General features: G+C 49.0%; 8 protein-coding genes across 8 annotated transcripts; 4 read left to right on the plus strand and 4 right to left on the minus strand.

The window, feature by feature from the left end:
* Positions 1–52: 52 nt before the first annotated feature.
* Positions 53–413, minus strand: N7468_002863 (uncharacterized protein; the record flags this gene model as incomplete). The annotated part of the gene is given in 2 exon segments (XM_058472160.1): positions 53–231; positions 248–413. 2 exon segments carry the CDS (start codon positions 411–413, stop codon positions 53–55), a joined length of 345 nt encoding a protein of 114 aa, XP_058335301.1.
* An 865-nt stretch (positions 414–1,278) lies between these two features.
* On the plus strand, positions 1,279–2,597 carry N7468_002864 (uncharacterized protein; the record flags this gene model as incomplete). The annotated part of the gene is made up of 2 exons (XM_058472161.1): positions 1,279–1,346; positions 1,643–2,597. 2 exons carry the CDS (start codon positions 1,279–1,281, stop codon positions 2,595–2,597), a joined length of 1,023 nt encoding a protein of 340 aa, XP_058335302.1.
* Positions 2,598–2,643: 46 nt separating this feature from the next.
* N7468_002865 (uncharacterized protein) lies at positions 2,644–3,243 on the plus strand (the record flags this gene model as incomplete). Its single annotated transcript, XM_058472162.1, has 1 exon — positions 2,644–3,243. One exon carries the CDS (start codon positions 2,644–2,646, stop codon positions 3,241–3,243), a length of 600 nt encoding a protein of 199 aa, XP_058335303.1.
* A 1,542-nt stretch (positions 3,244–4,785) lies between these two features.
* On the plus strand, positions 4,786–8,954 carry N7468_002866 (uncharacterized protein; the record flags this gene model as incomplete). The annotated part of the gene is made up of 5 exons (XM_058472163.1): positions 4,786–5,035; positions 5,273–6,353; positions 6,549–7,284; positions 7,388–7,879; positions 7,986–8,954. 5 exons carry the CDS (start codon positions 4,786–4,788, stop codon positions 8,952–8,954), a joined length of 3,528 nt encoding a protein of 1,175 aa, XP_058335304.1.
* An 874-nt stretch (positions 8,955–9,828) lies between these two features.
* On the minus strand, positions 9,829–10,188 carry N7468_002867 (uncharacterized protein; the record flags this gene model as incomplete). The annotated part of the gene is made up of 3 exons (XM_058472164.1): positions 9,829–9,861; positions 9,913–9,965; positions 10,014–10,188. 3 exons carry the CDS (start codon positions 10,186–10,188, stop codon positions 9,829–9,831), a joined length of 261 nt encoding a protein of 86 aa, XP_058335305.1.
* A 2,530-nt stretch (positions 10,189–12,718) lies between these two features.
* Positions 12,719–13,075, minus strand: N7468_002868 (uncharacterized protein; the record flags this gene model as incomplete). The annotated part of the gene is made up of 1 exon (XM_058472165.1): positions 12,719–13,075. The coding sequence occupies one exon, from the start codon at positions 13,073–13,075 to the stop codon at positions 12,719–12,721; it is 357 nt and encodes a 118-aa protein (XP_058335306.1).
* Positions 13,076–13,488: 413 nt separating this feature from the next.
* Positions 13,489–13,850, minus strand: N7468_002869 (uncharacterized protein; the record flags this gene model as incomplete). Its single annotated transcript, XM_058472166.1, has 2 exons — positions 13,489–13,662; positions 13,845–13,850. The coding sequence occupies 2 exons, from the start codon at positions 13,848–13,850 to the stop codon at positions 13,489–13,491; spliced, it is 180 nt and encodes a 59-aa protein (XP_058335307.1).
* A 63-nt stretch (positions 13,851–13,913) lies between these two features.
* Positions 13,914–14,174, plus strand: N7468_002870 (uncharacterized protein; the record flags this gene model as incomplete). Its single annotated transcript, XM_058472167.1, has 1 exon — positions 13,914–14,174. One exon carries the CDS (start codon positions 13,914–13,916, stop codon positions 14,172–14,174), a length of 261 nt encoding a protein of 86 aa, XP_058335308.1.
* Between the last annotated feature and the right edge of the window lie 1,243 nt (positions 14,175–15,417).

Here is a 15,417-nt window from a genome sequence, read left to right on the forward strand (position 1 = left end):
AGCAAGAGAGAATCCCCGTCGATTATAAAGAGTTCATCTCCGGCATAGTCTCCTACGAGATCGACCGTTCGCGAATACAGACCTTGATACCTAAGACAACGTTTCGAGAGTCACATGAAATGCTAATAACGGTCTCGATAGTTCCCTCAGATTCACTCACCACAAAAGTATGCTCGAAGACATTGTTCGGCGCGTGGCTGAATCGAAGTGCATACTGGGCGTAAAGTTTAGCTGAGCGAGGAAAGACGGTAATGCCGTAGGTTTGTCCCTGTGTTGAAGTTGAAGTAACTGAGTCGACGCTTTATTTGACCTCTATTAAGAGGGGGTTTCGAGCGGGGATCTGCTTTATCGAAGAACTCAATCTCGTGCTCGGTGTCATTGGGCAGCAAGTAGAAGCCAAGGCCCTCTACCATGGTGATGGTATTTTGCATGTACGAGCTAACCTTACCACCCGGCAGTCATCTGGCCACCCGAGGGTCCAATTCAGTTGCTGACCTTGACTCTATGAGCTGGCTTACTAGATCATCCCTGCGCGACACCAAGGAAATTTCCCATTTCCTTATCAGTTCCAATGGGCTCAGTTTAGGTCATTCATCTTAAAGGACCACCACGGTTGGTAGACACGTCGTTAATTGGCTGGCAGCTGTGCGTTGCCCATCAAACCCCTGTCAAAAGCTGCATTGCCACGTCAGCGTATCGACCATTTCAAGTATCTATGCGCAGTATCACCTTATGATGCATCTTCTTTGTTGTTACGTCTGTTATTATTTGTTGATGGAGGACAGTCGCACGAAATGGCTCATGCCGTCGAACAATCAGTGATACGACCCCGACGAGTGGAATAGAGTGTGTCTTCTGAGGCAGTACTTCATTTTACTCGTCATAATAAGAGCTGCTCTAAGCTTTTGCTCAGGTGACACCAAAGCAAAATCTCCGGTAATGTGCCAGAGGCCTTCCAACGTTGGTTCCGCATGGGTCGAGGTATTATATTGTTTCACCAGAGCGGGGTGGACGGAGGCTCTGGTCACACGCCAAGACACTAGGGCGGAGCAACGGGAATTTATATTTAGCTGACAATTCTCATACAACACTCGACACCTCGCTAATAAATTGTCAGGAGCATTGTACCTTTGGGTCTTGCGACAGAATACTAAACTTGCTAGGGATCCACTGGTAATGTATGGCTTCTGATTCGGGGCTGTCACTAATTTGATCAGAGGTTAAGGGGATATCTACCTGCGCTGATTATATGTTCTTGGGCGGGGAGAAGCTCGAGTCATGAAGGCGGAGCTCCATGCTTGTGAGAAACTTTTACATCCAGTCTATGGGGCAATCTCAAATGATAGGTGGAGCTCATCCATGTAGAGAACGTCTCTGCGAGCCTAGAAGTAAGCCACTTGATGACATGCATCCTATCACATCTCACATACCACCAGGTTGGACTAAACCATGCAAGCATGCGTTGGCCCAGCCGATGAGGGCTGATTCACACTGCTTATTATAATTTACATAAATAACCCCCCTTCATAACTGCAATACTGGCCTTTGGTGAAAAGAGCATGGCTTCTACTTGGATCGCAAACATCCCCCGCCCGGGGTTCACAAAGATAGGCAAATCGAGTCCTGCATCACGAATGTAGAGCATCTGTCTTCATACAATTGGATTGAATCGGACTGCCCGACTATTGCTGTCCCCGGCTGCCCCCCCACTCTGGGCCCCGCCCAAAGCCCCCAAGACGGCGGCGAAAGATTCCGGGCTAATTTATATTGCTCAGAATGCCGTCCGCCATCCTGAAAGTCCGCTTGAACCGCTTTTCCGTTCACTGTACATCGAAAACCCATCGTATCGCATAAACCAGGTTGACTTGATCAGCGATCGAAACAATATTCGCAAACTTCTGTCTTTTATCAACCCGAAGTTCTCGAGAAGTGGCTTGGAGCCTTTCACCATTGAAGTTGAAGTCATAGGAAATACAGCCGTTTTCTGTCGGGCGGAAACCAAAACATATGAGTTTATTGGGCCGAATGAATTCAGAGGCTATGGTCACGAGTTCGAGAAAGCCTTTACAAAGCCCCAAGTGCCTGGCAGCACAGGACATCATCGGGTCGTCTCCTATAACCTGGGCGGACTGAAATTCGTAGTCCGCTACGAGACAGATGCGTACGATGGAGAGGACCTAGGACGCCAGCGTGAAAAGTTGAATTCGGAAGAGGACAGTATCCTGAACGTGATGCAAAGCCTGTCTTTGTCGCGACACGGAAGCCATTCCCGCGCGACGGTCGGATCCAAATTAGTCGTTCAGAAAACTGGAAAAGAGGTCCCTCCCGATTCCACCCTTGAAATCAAGACGCGCGTGTCTCATAAGCATTTGAGCATTCAAGAAGTCCTGCCACAGCTATGGGTCTCGCAAACACCCAGACTCGTCCGTGCTTATCACAATCGCGGCACATTTGCGCCTCCGCAAGTCGAGCATGTCACGCATGAGATTGCAGAATGGAAGAAGGCACATGAGCATGAAATCAGAGGGCTGGTGGTGTTAGTCGAAGAAGTCCTCAAAGTAGTGAAAGAGCATGGTAGGAATGCTGTCATAAAATGACGGTCGAAGTGACAACCTTGAGATTTGGAAGAGAGAATCTGGTAGGATGCTACCGGATGATCTCTATTCGAAGCTTGCAGAGGGAGCAGAATCAACGAAAGCAGCTAGCGCAATGGAATCTCTCTCGGAAAAAACCCCACTAAAGATCGGAGACACGGTCTATAAGTTGGACGTCTCGAAGATTCCATACCTCGCGGCTTTCGTCAAATTTCAACGTCTTTCTCGACCGGGAGATGATTTAGATCTTGTCCATGGTGATATTGCTTTGTTCGATGTTGCTCTCAAGGGGTTGGAATCAGGGTATCGACAATGCTTCCGGTGTTTGCGAGGAAATATCTCGCAGTATCACACACTCTGTGAGACGTATGATTTCCTTCGAGTTGACGTCCTCCGCGGCCAGTCAATTGATACTATTTTTGCCGACTTGAAAGCCTGCAAGACCGATTACAAGTTTGACTATCAGCGTCCTCGGGCTGTAAAGGGCGATAAGACCCAAGCACGAGACGCGGCATTTCGACTTTTATTTCTCATCATAAGGGGCAAATTCAGCGACGAGAAGAAAGACCCTGCTAAGGTTTACAATGCTGTCCTGTTCATTGTCTCGCACTCAGCTACTTTCAAGCCAGCCACCCGGTTTGTAGTGTGATCTGCTTTCCTCGAGCGTTTAGTCGTGTCTGCGAAGCAACGAATTCAGTTGGATCGTTGGCAGAAGGGGAATACTGATATATCTTCACGTGTTTCCAGCACAACAGGGGAAGATTTTGATGTTCCCTATCTTTCTGATAATTCCTAGGCTAGTAAAGACTGATCTATTGCGTATCCTAGCTAGTCGCGGCGTTTTGTTCGGTTTGTTCACAATAAGACCCTTCACAACTGCAGTCATTAGTTCCGGTGGAGTCGTGTTGACTCGTCCTATCAAGTTATTAAACGACCAATCGCCATTCCCTGTCTCGAGCCTAAAGAACAAGAAGTAAATGCAACTCAAATTTTAAATCTTTCGCCAGGCTGTTAACTTTCGTTTCCGTTCTTTTCTCCATGGTCATTTTTGCCAGCCCTCTTTCCACCGTAGCGAAGGATATATAGCTGGTCGTAGTCGGTGATAATGATTACGTGGTACTGGTCATGATGCTCAGGTACCACTTCTCCAGTGACGCGAGACATGATGCATGCCCTGTGTCAAATAGGTTGACTGTCTGCCAGTTCCTTTTCTACACATCCTTGCCGGAGCACCCCAACAACGAAAGGTTTCGTATATATCCTGTCCAAAGTCCTAAACTCTAGAAACTCTCTCCGCGTGCGCAGATATTAGGTGGTTAAAAGTGATGGGAAAATGGTTCTGTCTGTGATGACGGCACCCTTGTCGAGAACCTCCAAGATTCTTGCATGTTGTGTGATGGATCTGCCTTGAATCAGGGAAGAGGCATGATTGAAAGATAAAACGCAATACCCAAAGAAGGAATTGATAAGGAAAGTACCTCCGCTGTGGCTGTGCGGGGTTCTGCATATGACTCAACTTACAATGAGGAGCGCCCCTCGGGCTTACCCATCGTCCACAAGTTGTAAGAGCGGGAAGGGCACTTCCGCATCATTTGATTGGCCAAGTCTGACGAGGACACCCCTTCCAGGCCAGACGAAGAGGTTTCTGATAAGTCACTTGTGTGATGCAGCAAGGGAGGGGTTTATCTCCAATTGGCTCTTTTGAGTTGGTCAGGACTGACGTGGCCATGCTCGTACCCTCTCCACTACCTTCCCAGAGATCAAACTCGTGCTCCCTTATAGTATTCTACCTCCACCGCAACCGTAGAGCGACGAGAAATTACAACAGACCGTATATCCTCAACTCCGAGCATCCTAGTTATGGATCGACGACACCCTCGTGAGTATCAACTCGAGATGCTCGATGCGAGCCTGAAACAGAATATCATCGTGGCGGTTCGTCTTTTCTTCAAATCCGTTATAGACCTTGCTTATGACTCATGATCTTTTCTAGATGGACACGGGCAGTGGAAAAACTCAGATGTATATCGCTATTCAGGAGCGTCAACCGTCATCAAGCTGATCAAAATCATAGTGCAGTAATGCGGATCAAAGCAATGCTAGAGGATGGGCCGCCAGAGAAGGTAAACATCACCCGAGTGCTTTATCTAAGAGATGGGAATTGATAGTATTCATCTAGCTGATCTGGTTCATGGCCCCGACAGTGGCCTTGTGCTCCCAGCAGCATGAAGTTATTGCTTCACAAATCCCGAGTGTCAAGACCCAGGTTCTCACAGGTCAGGATAATGTTGATAGATGGACCCAACAATCTGAATGGGATGCCGTTCTTCGAGATGTGCGGGTGGTAGTCTCGACCTATGCCATTCTTGCAGATGCGCTGACCCACGGGTTCGTGCGGATATTGCAATTGTCGCTTCTGGTCTTTGACGAAGGTGGTTCATGTCTAACGTTTTGGGTTTTCTTCTATGAAATCTGCGACTGACACTGGCACTAGCACATCATTGCATGCGGAATCATCCTGCGAACAAAATTATGGCGAATCATTACCATCCTAACCACCACCCAGATGATTCCGTTCCGCTTCCTTGTATTCTCGGTCTCACTGCTAGTCCCATCGTCCGGTCTGACATGAAAGAGCTAGGGTTGGCTCCTCCATCTAAACATTCGCAAAATCGCAGCTAAGTCTCTCAGGATTCTGGAAAAGAACCTCGATGCGATCTGCAAAGCCCCTCGCGTTCATCGGACTGAGCTCCTGCAACATGTTCACCGCCCAAGTCTCGAGCGCATCCCTTATACCTCATCTGACGACACCCAAGGTGCTCGAAAGAGTCGGCTCATGCATTCACTATCACAAAGTATTGCAGCTTACACCGCCCAAAATCTGGAACTGACTAGGGGACTCTGCCAGTGCCCCAGCCATGACCAGTCGGACTATGAAGCAATCACCATCAAAGGAGGACTATTGGAACGTCAGTTACACAAGTTTAGGCAGAAAAGTGCCCATATATGTCAAGAACTGGGCGCCTGGGGTGCCGATTACTTTATCAGTGCTTCGGTGGATCAACTCCGAAAATCACTTGGTGAAGAGATCGAATTGTCTTTCCAAGATAAAAAATGGCGTCTGGAGCTACTGCAGGCTTTATCCACTCTGAAAACGCTCGAAGATCCACCAAGCGATTCCGACATATCCCCGAAAGCAAAAGCCCTCGTAGAGTTCCTGCAGCGAATGGATTCCCCTCAACTCTCAGGATTGATTTTCGTCCAACGCAGAGCGACAGCCAGTGTGTTAACGCAACTCCTCACTGATCATCCTGCAACAAAAGGCCGGTTTCAATGCTCCGCTTATGTTGGGTGGTCAAGCGGCAGCAAGCGGACGGAAGGCCTTGGTGATCTACTAACCCGTGCATCTCAAAAAAACACCCTCGCTGAATTCAAATCGGGCAAGAAGAACCTTATTATCGCCACCGACGTCCTGGAAGAGGGTTTAGATGTGAGCGCCTGTAGACTTGTCATATGTTTTGACAAGCCGTCAAACCTCAAGTCATTTATTCAGCGACGGGGACGAGCTAGGCATCACGAATCCACGTTCGCCATCATGACCTCGACCGAGGACGACGCCATAGATGTGGCAAGTTGGCAACGTCTGGAAGAAACTATGATAGCGTTATACCAGGATGAACAGCGTCAGCGGTCCGAAGCGATCGGACTGGAAGACGTGGATGAAGAGGTACCCGGGTTGCTCCGAGTACCATTGACCGGGTAGGCAGTCCTGTGTTCATGATTTGCGTTCGTTTCTGACCGACATCGCAGCGCAGTACTTTCCGCAGATGGCGCAGTGCAACATTTGTACCATTTTTGCAACGTCTTACCTCGCCGAGACCACGTCGAAAATCGCCCATTCTTCTCATTTGAGGAGCACGATGGATTGTTTCGGGGCACAGTCCAACTTCCAAGTGCCGTTGACCCAGCTGTACGAAGGACAAGAGGAAGGCGCTGGTGGCGATCTCAACGGGCAGCGTCGCGCGAAGCAGCATTTGAAGCGTATAACTCCCTGTGGGAATATGGACTTCTGAATAACAACCTTCTACCGCTGATCGATAAGCCTGATCCAATATCTATCAGAAGCAACACCCTCTCCGCAGAGATAAGTTCTTGCTCGGAACAGTTTGACCCTTGGTCAGAGATTGCACAAGCATGGTCGCTGGATAAACCTTCGAGTGATCTCTATAAAGTCGACCTGAATATCACACAGGACGGAATTGTGAATGAAGATCTGTCAATATCGATCGTTCTCCCAAAGCCGATTGTCTTGCCCCGAGCGATTCCCTTGTACTGGAATGACCAGACAGATCTGGTAGCCTCATTCGGGTCTTTGGAAAGGTTGCCTTGCACTGCAGCGCATGAAGTTTCACTAATGAAAGACATCACTGCGGTGTTCCTCCAGGCTCCATCTTCTAGACCAGATGCTCCCGATCGAGATTTTGTGATCTTATTCATCCCGCAGATACCCCACGCGCAACTTGAAGATTGGAATGCAAAGTTTTGCGGGGTGATGCGGCTGTCGGATTTCCATAAGGATAACCCTCACAGTGCTCCTCTGGGTATCATTCGCAATCCGGAGAGGTATAATAAACCACGGGTCTTTCGAAAGTGGATATATCCCGAACAAGGCGGAAGTCAAATTACGCAGGTCGAATGTCAATCCATTCCTCGAAGACGCAATTTTCTCCAACCTGGGGCCAGAGTGACGACTTCTAAAGATGGAAAATGCCCAACACAAGGGTCCCCCCAAGGTCGATGTCACCCCAATAGACTTGTGCACGTTGACTCGCATACCAGCATCGAAAGCCATGGTTGGACTCCTTGTCCCGGCGATTCTCGACCGAATGGAGGCTCTCCTGGTCGCAGAAAGGTTGAACTCTACTATCCTCGATGGCGTGGGAATACAAGACCTCGATCATGTATTGACCGCCATCACCACTCCGCTCTCCCAGGCTACTAGAAACTACCAGCGGTATGAGTTCTTTGGAGACACGGTGCTGAAGTTTGTTGTGAGCTGCCAATTGTTCTTTAACAATCCTACTTGGCACGAAGGCTACTTGTCTGCAAAGCGGGACCAGATCATCAACAATGAACGTCTGGCTCGTTCGGCTCTTGACGCCGGGTTGGATCGCTTTGTGATTACCACTCAGTTTACCCAACGTAAATGGCAGGCGCCCTTGGTCTGCCAGAAGCTGAACAAGCCGAGGGCTTCTAGAAGCCTTGCCTTGAAGGTATTGGCGGACGTCGTTGAGGCGCTGATTGGAGCCGCTTACCTGGATGGGGGGGCTAATAAAAGCACAAAATTGCATATGTCGGTTTCTACCGCAATTACATCCTTTGCCCGCGGAGATTCCATCCTCGCCTGGTGTGATGTACCTGAGTAATGGATTCCACCGCGACCGGCTGGTGCCCATTATCGGATACAAGTTCAAGGATGCATCTTGGCTGATAGAAGCTCTCACCCACCCGTCTCTAGATTACGACACGACCTCCAGATCTTACCAACGGCTGGAGTACCTTGGGGATGCGGTTTTGGATATGGTGGTTATCTCGCTCGTATCCGAATCTCCCATCAAGCTGTCGCAAGGACAGATGACAATGGTCAAACATTGTCTTGTGAACGCCAATTTGCTTGGATTCCTTTGCATGGAGCTCAGCGCGACCGAAGAAATGACTGAGCTAGTTCGTTCATCAAGTGAAACCCCAGTGTTTGCTCGAAAGCAGGAGCAAGTGCACCTATGGCGATTTCTGCGCTTCGGAGCACCTTCGGTCAAAGATGCACGAGACGCATGCTTGGAACGTCACCGCATGCTCCGCACGCAAATTCTGGCGGCGATGGATCACTCTCCGGACTATCCATGGGAGCTTCTAGCTCGCTTACATCCAGACAAATTCATGTCAGACATTGTAGAGAGTATGCTGGGCGCAATCTTCGTGGATACCGCTGGAGACCTTGGGGTGTGCCGGTCCTTCTTAGAGAAGCTAGGCCTCGTCGCCTACCTTCACAAGCTGGTCAATAAAGGGATCAATGTAAAACACCCTTGCGGCAGAGCTCAGGATTTGCTGAATACTCAGGGTCCTCTCGTGTTTAATGCCAGACGCATCGAGGCAGCAGGAGCCCCCGCGACTTATGGGTCTTCTGCCATGCTTGGAGAGAAAGAGCTTGCCTCCATCGAGGGGTGCGCGTCATCTGAGGAGGCCGACATTCGAGTTGCACATACCATCATTAGCAGAATGACCGAAGCGCGGCGACAGTCTCCTAGCCTGCCAATGGAGAAAGATCTGCAGAGAGGAGATGATACAGATTGTCCCGAGTGAATGACACATTGTCACCTCTACTGGGGGCTAAACAGCATTGGCCCGCGGACATCATCCGTATTGCTCATCAAAGAAAATTGAGAGGGCATTTGTAATGACTTCACTGTCGTGCGTGGCAACGTGTTTCAATGTCGCTTGACCACTATGTATGTGTATGGAATCAAAGGGGCTTTATGGTACCATTCCCTCGACGCATCTTGACTGTTGATGCCGTACCCCTTTGTGCTTCCTCTCTTGGCTACTTTCAATACGCATGTTTGTTTACTGGCTGTGTCAGTTACAATTTCAATACCGTAATATACCCGTGCATTGAGTACTCATCGTTGTAAAGGCCATGGGCGAGATCTGGGTAATACTGACTCCCCCCTTGGTTTTGAGCAATAGTGGAGGGCTTACGGACACTACCCCTTGATAGAAGTATAACATCCGCTCCCCGTTTATGGAAACCTATGGTCTATCCTAGGCCGTCTGGACAGCTCTTGACACGGGTTAGAGAACACCTCGATATATAGCAAGCGGAAACGGAACCAGTTAACTTTTAGAAGCAGTTGAGGGTCATCGACAGTTTTGCATGGAAATGGAGTGGCAGCCTGCCGGGGATCTTGTACGTCCCAGAACTACTCATCGATTGACCTGCCTTACGCCGAGACACACTATGATGCATGGAAGCATGGTGTGGTAGATAGGAGGTATGGAAAAATCATGTACATTTCATTGGTGGACTCAAGCAATGTTGAATGGCGAAGCCCAAGCTAATAAAAGAGTGGCACAGGCAGTTCAAGCCTAACATAAACCAACTTCCGACGGTTGCCATTCTGTAGAAATCGCACCAATGGACCTATTTGTGTGCTTCCAGAAATGCCTGGCCAACCATTCAGAGTTGGATAGTGAGACAGTTCAAAAGACCCTTTTCAACGTTAGTTTGGAGATCCTGCCATAGGCGTAGAGCATGACTCACGACCCCATTTGTCTCGCAGCATGCTGCCTGGTTGTTGCAATCCGCAAGCAATGCTGAACTCAGTTAGAACTTTGAGCTTCGTAGTTTCCAAGGACACTCACGAAGGCACAATCCAGGCAGGACATCAATGTTCAAGATATCAAGGCTGAGGCCGGTGCAGCATTTGTTAGCCTGCGCCGTGGTGCATTGAGAAGGACTGCCACCACCACCGCCACCAGGAAGAGCACTGACGGCAGTAGCTGCCATAAGCATCAGGACTGTAGATAGAGAGTGCATCGTGGATCAAAATCAAGTGAAAATGTAGAATTGTTGTGGGAGCAATCGGTGAGAGGGCTTGCTATCAATTAATTTTGGCGGAGGGAGTCCCTATTTATATATCTTTCCCTGCCAGACTGAAGTACTCGGTCAGGTTGTCAACTCGCATAACCGAAGCAATTCAGGTTTTTCCAAATGCCCTCCAGACCATCACCGTGGCTTCTGTACTTTTCGTCTGGTCCAATCGGTTGTCCTGTTCATCCAGCGCGTCGAGGGACCCCGCAAAGCTGGTAGCATCAGCAGACAGAATGAGGCGCACAAACAAGTCTCAAATCAAGCCATGGAGGATCTAGGCCAAAGGATCTGGGCGCGTGAGCTGTTCCAAAATACGATGCTATTGCCATTGACCCTGATGGGGATGAGAGAAATGGCTGGAAGACCACGCTGCCCTCGCATTAAATGTAATTTTCCTTCAATTAAAACAGGAGCAGCATTCTATGAATTAGCCAACTGGATATGATGAACCGTGGTGGGTCTAGAAGGTGGGAGGCTATTCTGGTCCTTTAGTTGTGTCGTGGTCAATAACATGACATGTCGAAGATAAAGATAAGAATGACAAGGTTCTTGCAGCTTGAAGCAATCTCAGTCAGACCCCGAGCTTCCCATTCAATTCGCCAATGCCCAAGGCTATTATTTCGAGTTCACAATGCTCGAGCTCGGTGCTTGTACCGCTAATTCCTAAACGAGAGGGACCTGTGGAGTTTCTGCCGCAAACAGAATAGACCAATCTGCAGGATGCGGGTATCTCCGAAGCGCTGGGGATGCCAAGCACACTAAGATCCAGAAAATTCTCAAGGAGATTAATTCCCCAACCCGGACTTTGGAATGAAGCTTCGATTTGCAGGGCCAAGGAGGCAAATGCACCCCGTGGGGGCGGGAGTCGAGTTAAGTGTCACAGGACTGGAGATTAGTTCGTATCCGGGTTCTCAACCCGGAGGCGCTTTCGTCTGCGATGGCCAGGATGAAAGTCTAGAAAGCGAATCCTCAATCGAATGCGCGACTCTCACCGTCACCAGTCCACATCGCGGACAATTTTCTCGCGATGGCAAGATACCACACATTGACATCCCTGGGGAGCAAAGCGTGGCCATTCGCAGACTCCCAGTGAAACGTATGGAGGAGTTCCATCAGAAACGCGAAATCCCAGTGGCGATCATTAGAGTATTTTGCGTTCGACTAAGCGATCTTTTGGACTGATCCGCGTTGCCACCGAATGGTCTCCACCGGCTGGAAACAGGATTTGATGCCTGCTGTGTAACGAGACCTTACTTCTTTGAGAGGTTTAGCCTGAAATCGACCACTTGTTGCTATTTCTGTATTGAAAGAGGCACGCAGGCAAAAAGGTCAATACGTTACAGCATCGGTGTCTGGGCTCTGTCGACCAGCCCTGCGGCTTCTCTGAAGGTCACTAGTGCTTATTATCCACAGTACGAGACCTTGGATGGGCAGTCAAGATGGCCGTCCGGATCGAGGACTTCCTGCTACGTTATGCTGAAGGAGAAAGGTGGAGATACCGGCCTCGTCCATGGCACTGGCGCGGCCGTACTCCTTCAAGGTCGACTCCTGGTGAGCCTGGGAGAGAGTGACCAATAGGTCGGGCGTGGTTCCTTGCGTAAGATCGTGCCTGGCTTTAGATACCCTCATGTATCACACCACTACATACAGCCCCTGATCGGGGTGTGTTCATTGGGCGATGGACCATATCGAGATCACACGCCACATCGCTGTTCGTCGACATACTTTCGAACCCCCAAAAATGCAAAGGGTAGACTATGACATGTCAATTCTTCCTCCCCACGACCTTTGTCCGGCATCGACGCTTCCCGATTTCGTAGTGTCATTATTTCCAAAAAAAAAAAAAAATCGCCCAGAAGTGGGAAGGGCCAGCAACGAGGTCCCCCGAAGCCTCGAGCATATTTCCTTCCAGGAGTTACCCACTATCGCTGTAGCGAACGGAAGTGAGTATCGGGGCCAAGCATAGACTGTCACGTTGGGCCATTTTAGCAAAGGAGCAGACGCTGGCTCATCGAAATATATACTCGTAGAATAGGGAAGGCTAACTAGCGGCCCTGATGAGACGATCGTGAGAATCGCCTTGCCAGGCGACCTGGCCAGGCACTCGCCTCGATCACGTGTGACCAACAAGGTCATGTGACCGTAGACGCCTTGCTCTCGTATCCCCTTTTGACAGTCACAAGGTGGCTATACCATGATGTACGCAACCTAGATATCATTCTTCTTATCTCGTTCTTTAAGCAAGCTAGTAAAGTCCTGTCTGGGTTTATCATAGGAAAGCTTCTCTGCGTCGTGATGACGAGTCAAGCATTACGCCTTCCACTACTTCGGGGCTCCATAACATTAGAAGAAGCTCTTCAGCGGGAAGAGGATATGCTTCTCGATGTGCTCTTATCCCAATTCCGGGATAGATTTTTTTGTGTCTCTCTATAGCCATCGCAATGACATCGCGGCAGTCGTTTCAGGCCATTTGGGACTAGGCCGATCCAATCAGTGTCGCTTGGGAGAAGTGAGGGAGTGGATACACGGCAGCTTCAATGTTTGCATCCCGGTTTACGTCGAGAATTGGACCGCAGGTACAGCTAAGCGGGTTCTCATCCGGTTTCCCTTGCCGTACAAGGTGGGGGAGTCGGCTTATCCAGGAAATGCTGATGAGAAGCTCCGTTGTGAGGCAGCCACATACATTTGGATACAACAGCATCTCCGTGATATCCACTTCCTCGCCTTTGGGGGTTTGGATTGGCTGGGGGCCAAACTGTATGCCATCCAAACACACGGTGATCAACTTTGACGCTAACAATGACTGGGCATAGTTCACCAAGCCCGAAAACATGCCAGTGGCGACCAGGGCGATTTGGTACTTCAAACGATGCGTGTCATGGCTCTTAGGATTTCCGCTACCGTGCCCTTTATATCATCCATCATCGTCAACAGATGCTGGAGCAGAGTTACCTCGTCATGGACTATATTGATGAGCCGGATGTGAGGAGAATGTTGTCAGAAACATGGGATGACTTGCCACATCATCCAGACAGAACAAGCAACTTCTACCGGGACTTATCTAGGATTATGCTTTCCTTGAGCCAACATCCACTACCTCGAATAGGGTCTTGGACGATAGGCCCACATGGAGTAACTATTACATTTTTCTAATTGACCTCTCACTCTTCCCCTTCGGCAGTTAGAAAATGCTGAGATCCCGACCAACATCGATCGGAATGTGACTTATCTATCCACCGATTCATATTACTTGGATATTTGTCCTGTCACGATAGTCGCATACGGCACCAGTCGAACTCCATCCACGATGAAGAAGACGGACGTGCGCAGGTGGCGAATCTGGGCGTCATGCAAGCGCTGCTTCCTCATATCACCAGTCGAGAGCTCCGCCAAGGACCTTTCTTCTACCGCCTCACAGACCTGCATCAAAGAAATATCTTCGTGGACAACGAATGGCATATCAGGTATCTAGTCGATCTTGAATGGTCATGTTCGCTTCCAGCTGAATCCTTGCGCCCTCCGTATTGGTTGACCGGTCATGCTGCAGATGATATTCTTGGTGAACGTCTGGTCGCATTCAGCGAAGCCCATGACAAATTTACGGACATATTTGAGGAAGAAGAAAAGCGATATCCCCTTTATTCAATGACAGCGCGTTCAGGACAAATATCATGAGAAAAGGCTGGCAGGTCGGAAGCTTTTGGTTTTTCCAAGCCTTGGATAGCCCTAAAGGCCTATTCAACATTTTCCGTGACCATATCCAGCCAAGATTTGCGCCATCTCAAAGTGCTGATCCATCGGACTTCTCCAGAATAGTAACCGAGTACTGGGCTGTGGATACCAAGGATGTTATCGAGGGAAAGTTGAAGGACAAGGAAGTCTACGAAAATGAACTACGTTTGCGTTTCCGAAATGGGCCTGATTGCACATAGCACTGTGGTATATAGTAAAAAGTTTCACTTAATGCAATCTTTAGGATTCGCGAAGTCCGCACTACCTTGACGATATAATGTTGCTTGGAACAGCCGTTGTGGAGAAGCTTGATTCCGATATGTATTACCTAGATGACATGCGTACTGCCAAAGAGATCTATTTGCCACGCTTGACTGCAGAGAGGGTTGTGATCAAAGCTAAGCCCTTCGGATTGACCACGTCGGATAGTGGCAAAGATGGGATTCCGAGGGGGGCCTAGTAATCTGGGATTCACAATTTTCGGCATGGATGCGACTTGTTTGGATAATAAGATATTGGATCAGGAAAGCTGCATTGAGGTCAAGGAGATGTATGACATTCTTGACGCCAGAGACCTTTCAACTTAGCAGGAGTATATAAGGAATGGCTACAACCAACTCTTTCCAAACTTGCGTATCTCGAGCAAGTCCAGGTGCCTATAGACATCTTTAAAGCCTGAGTATTTGGATTCACGGAGACACGGAATACCGGCTGTGAAGCGCTTACTCGGTGTGGCATACACCACCCAGCATCCTAAATTTTGCCCTCTGGGTCTCTTGAATATTTGCCACATGATCATCGTCGTTCGATGTGTCATCGGATCCTGAAGCTTTGAGTGCCCGGAAGGTCAGGTTGATGTCTAACAAACTTGTCTTTTTGTATGGATACCTCGGAATAATCCCATTTAAACGGTATAGCCACTAACCTACACCAATAATGGTTACGAGCACCACTGTTTGCCCCCTCGAACTCCCTGTGAACGCTCGGTCTGCTCATAATTGGTCTTTTTTACGTCATAAAGACGGATGGCCTTTCAACTAGATAAGTGCGCCATCAATTTCTGCGAAACTATTAGGTTATCCAAACAAGGGATACTATTCTAAGGTACTGACATGTGACCTGTATGAACCTCCCGCTGTTGTTGAATTTTGGCGGATAAACTGGCCCAAAAGAGAATACCATTTTCGGCAGTAGACGGGAAAAGAGCCTGGCGGATGGTTCCATCCTGGGGGGTATAAGACAGTCTCTGCAGTAGTTCAACCTACCAGAGCAAAATGGGGGTCATGGGACGGCGTATTCATAAAGTATACCTAAGCGACATTCCTTACAAAGTTCGCTATCTTCCTGGCTGCTTTAGGCGACAGGGGCAGTTACCGGGCCAACGTGACATAGCATATATTCCTTCGACCAAAGCATCATAATTCTCATCCACTGCTCGTCAGT

The sequence above is a fragment of the Penicillium chermesinum genome (genome assembly GCF_028974085.1).
Source record: "Penicillium chermesinum strain IBT 19713 chromosome Unknown utg000002l:1.0-5270490.0:1.0-5274688.0, whole genome shotgun sequence".
NCBI lineage: Eukaryota > Fungi > Ascomycota > Eurotiomycetes > Eurotiales > Aspergillaceae > Penicillium > Penicillium chermesinum.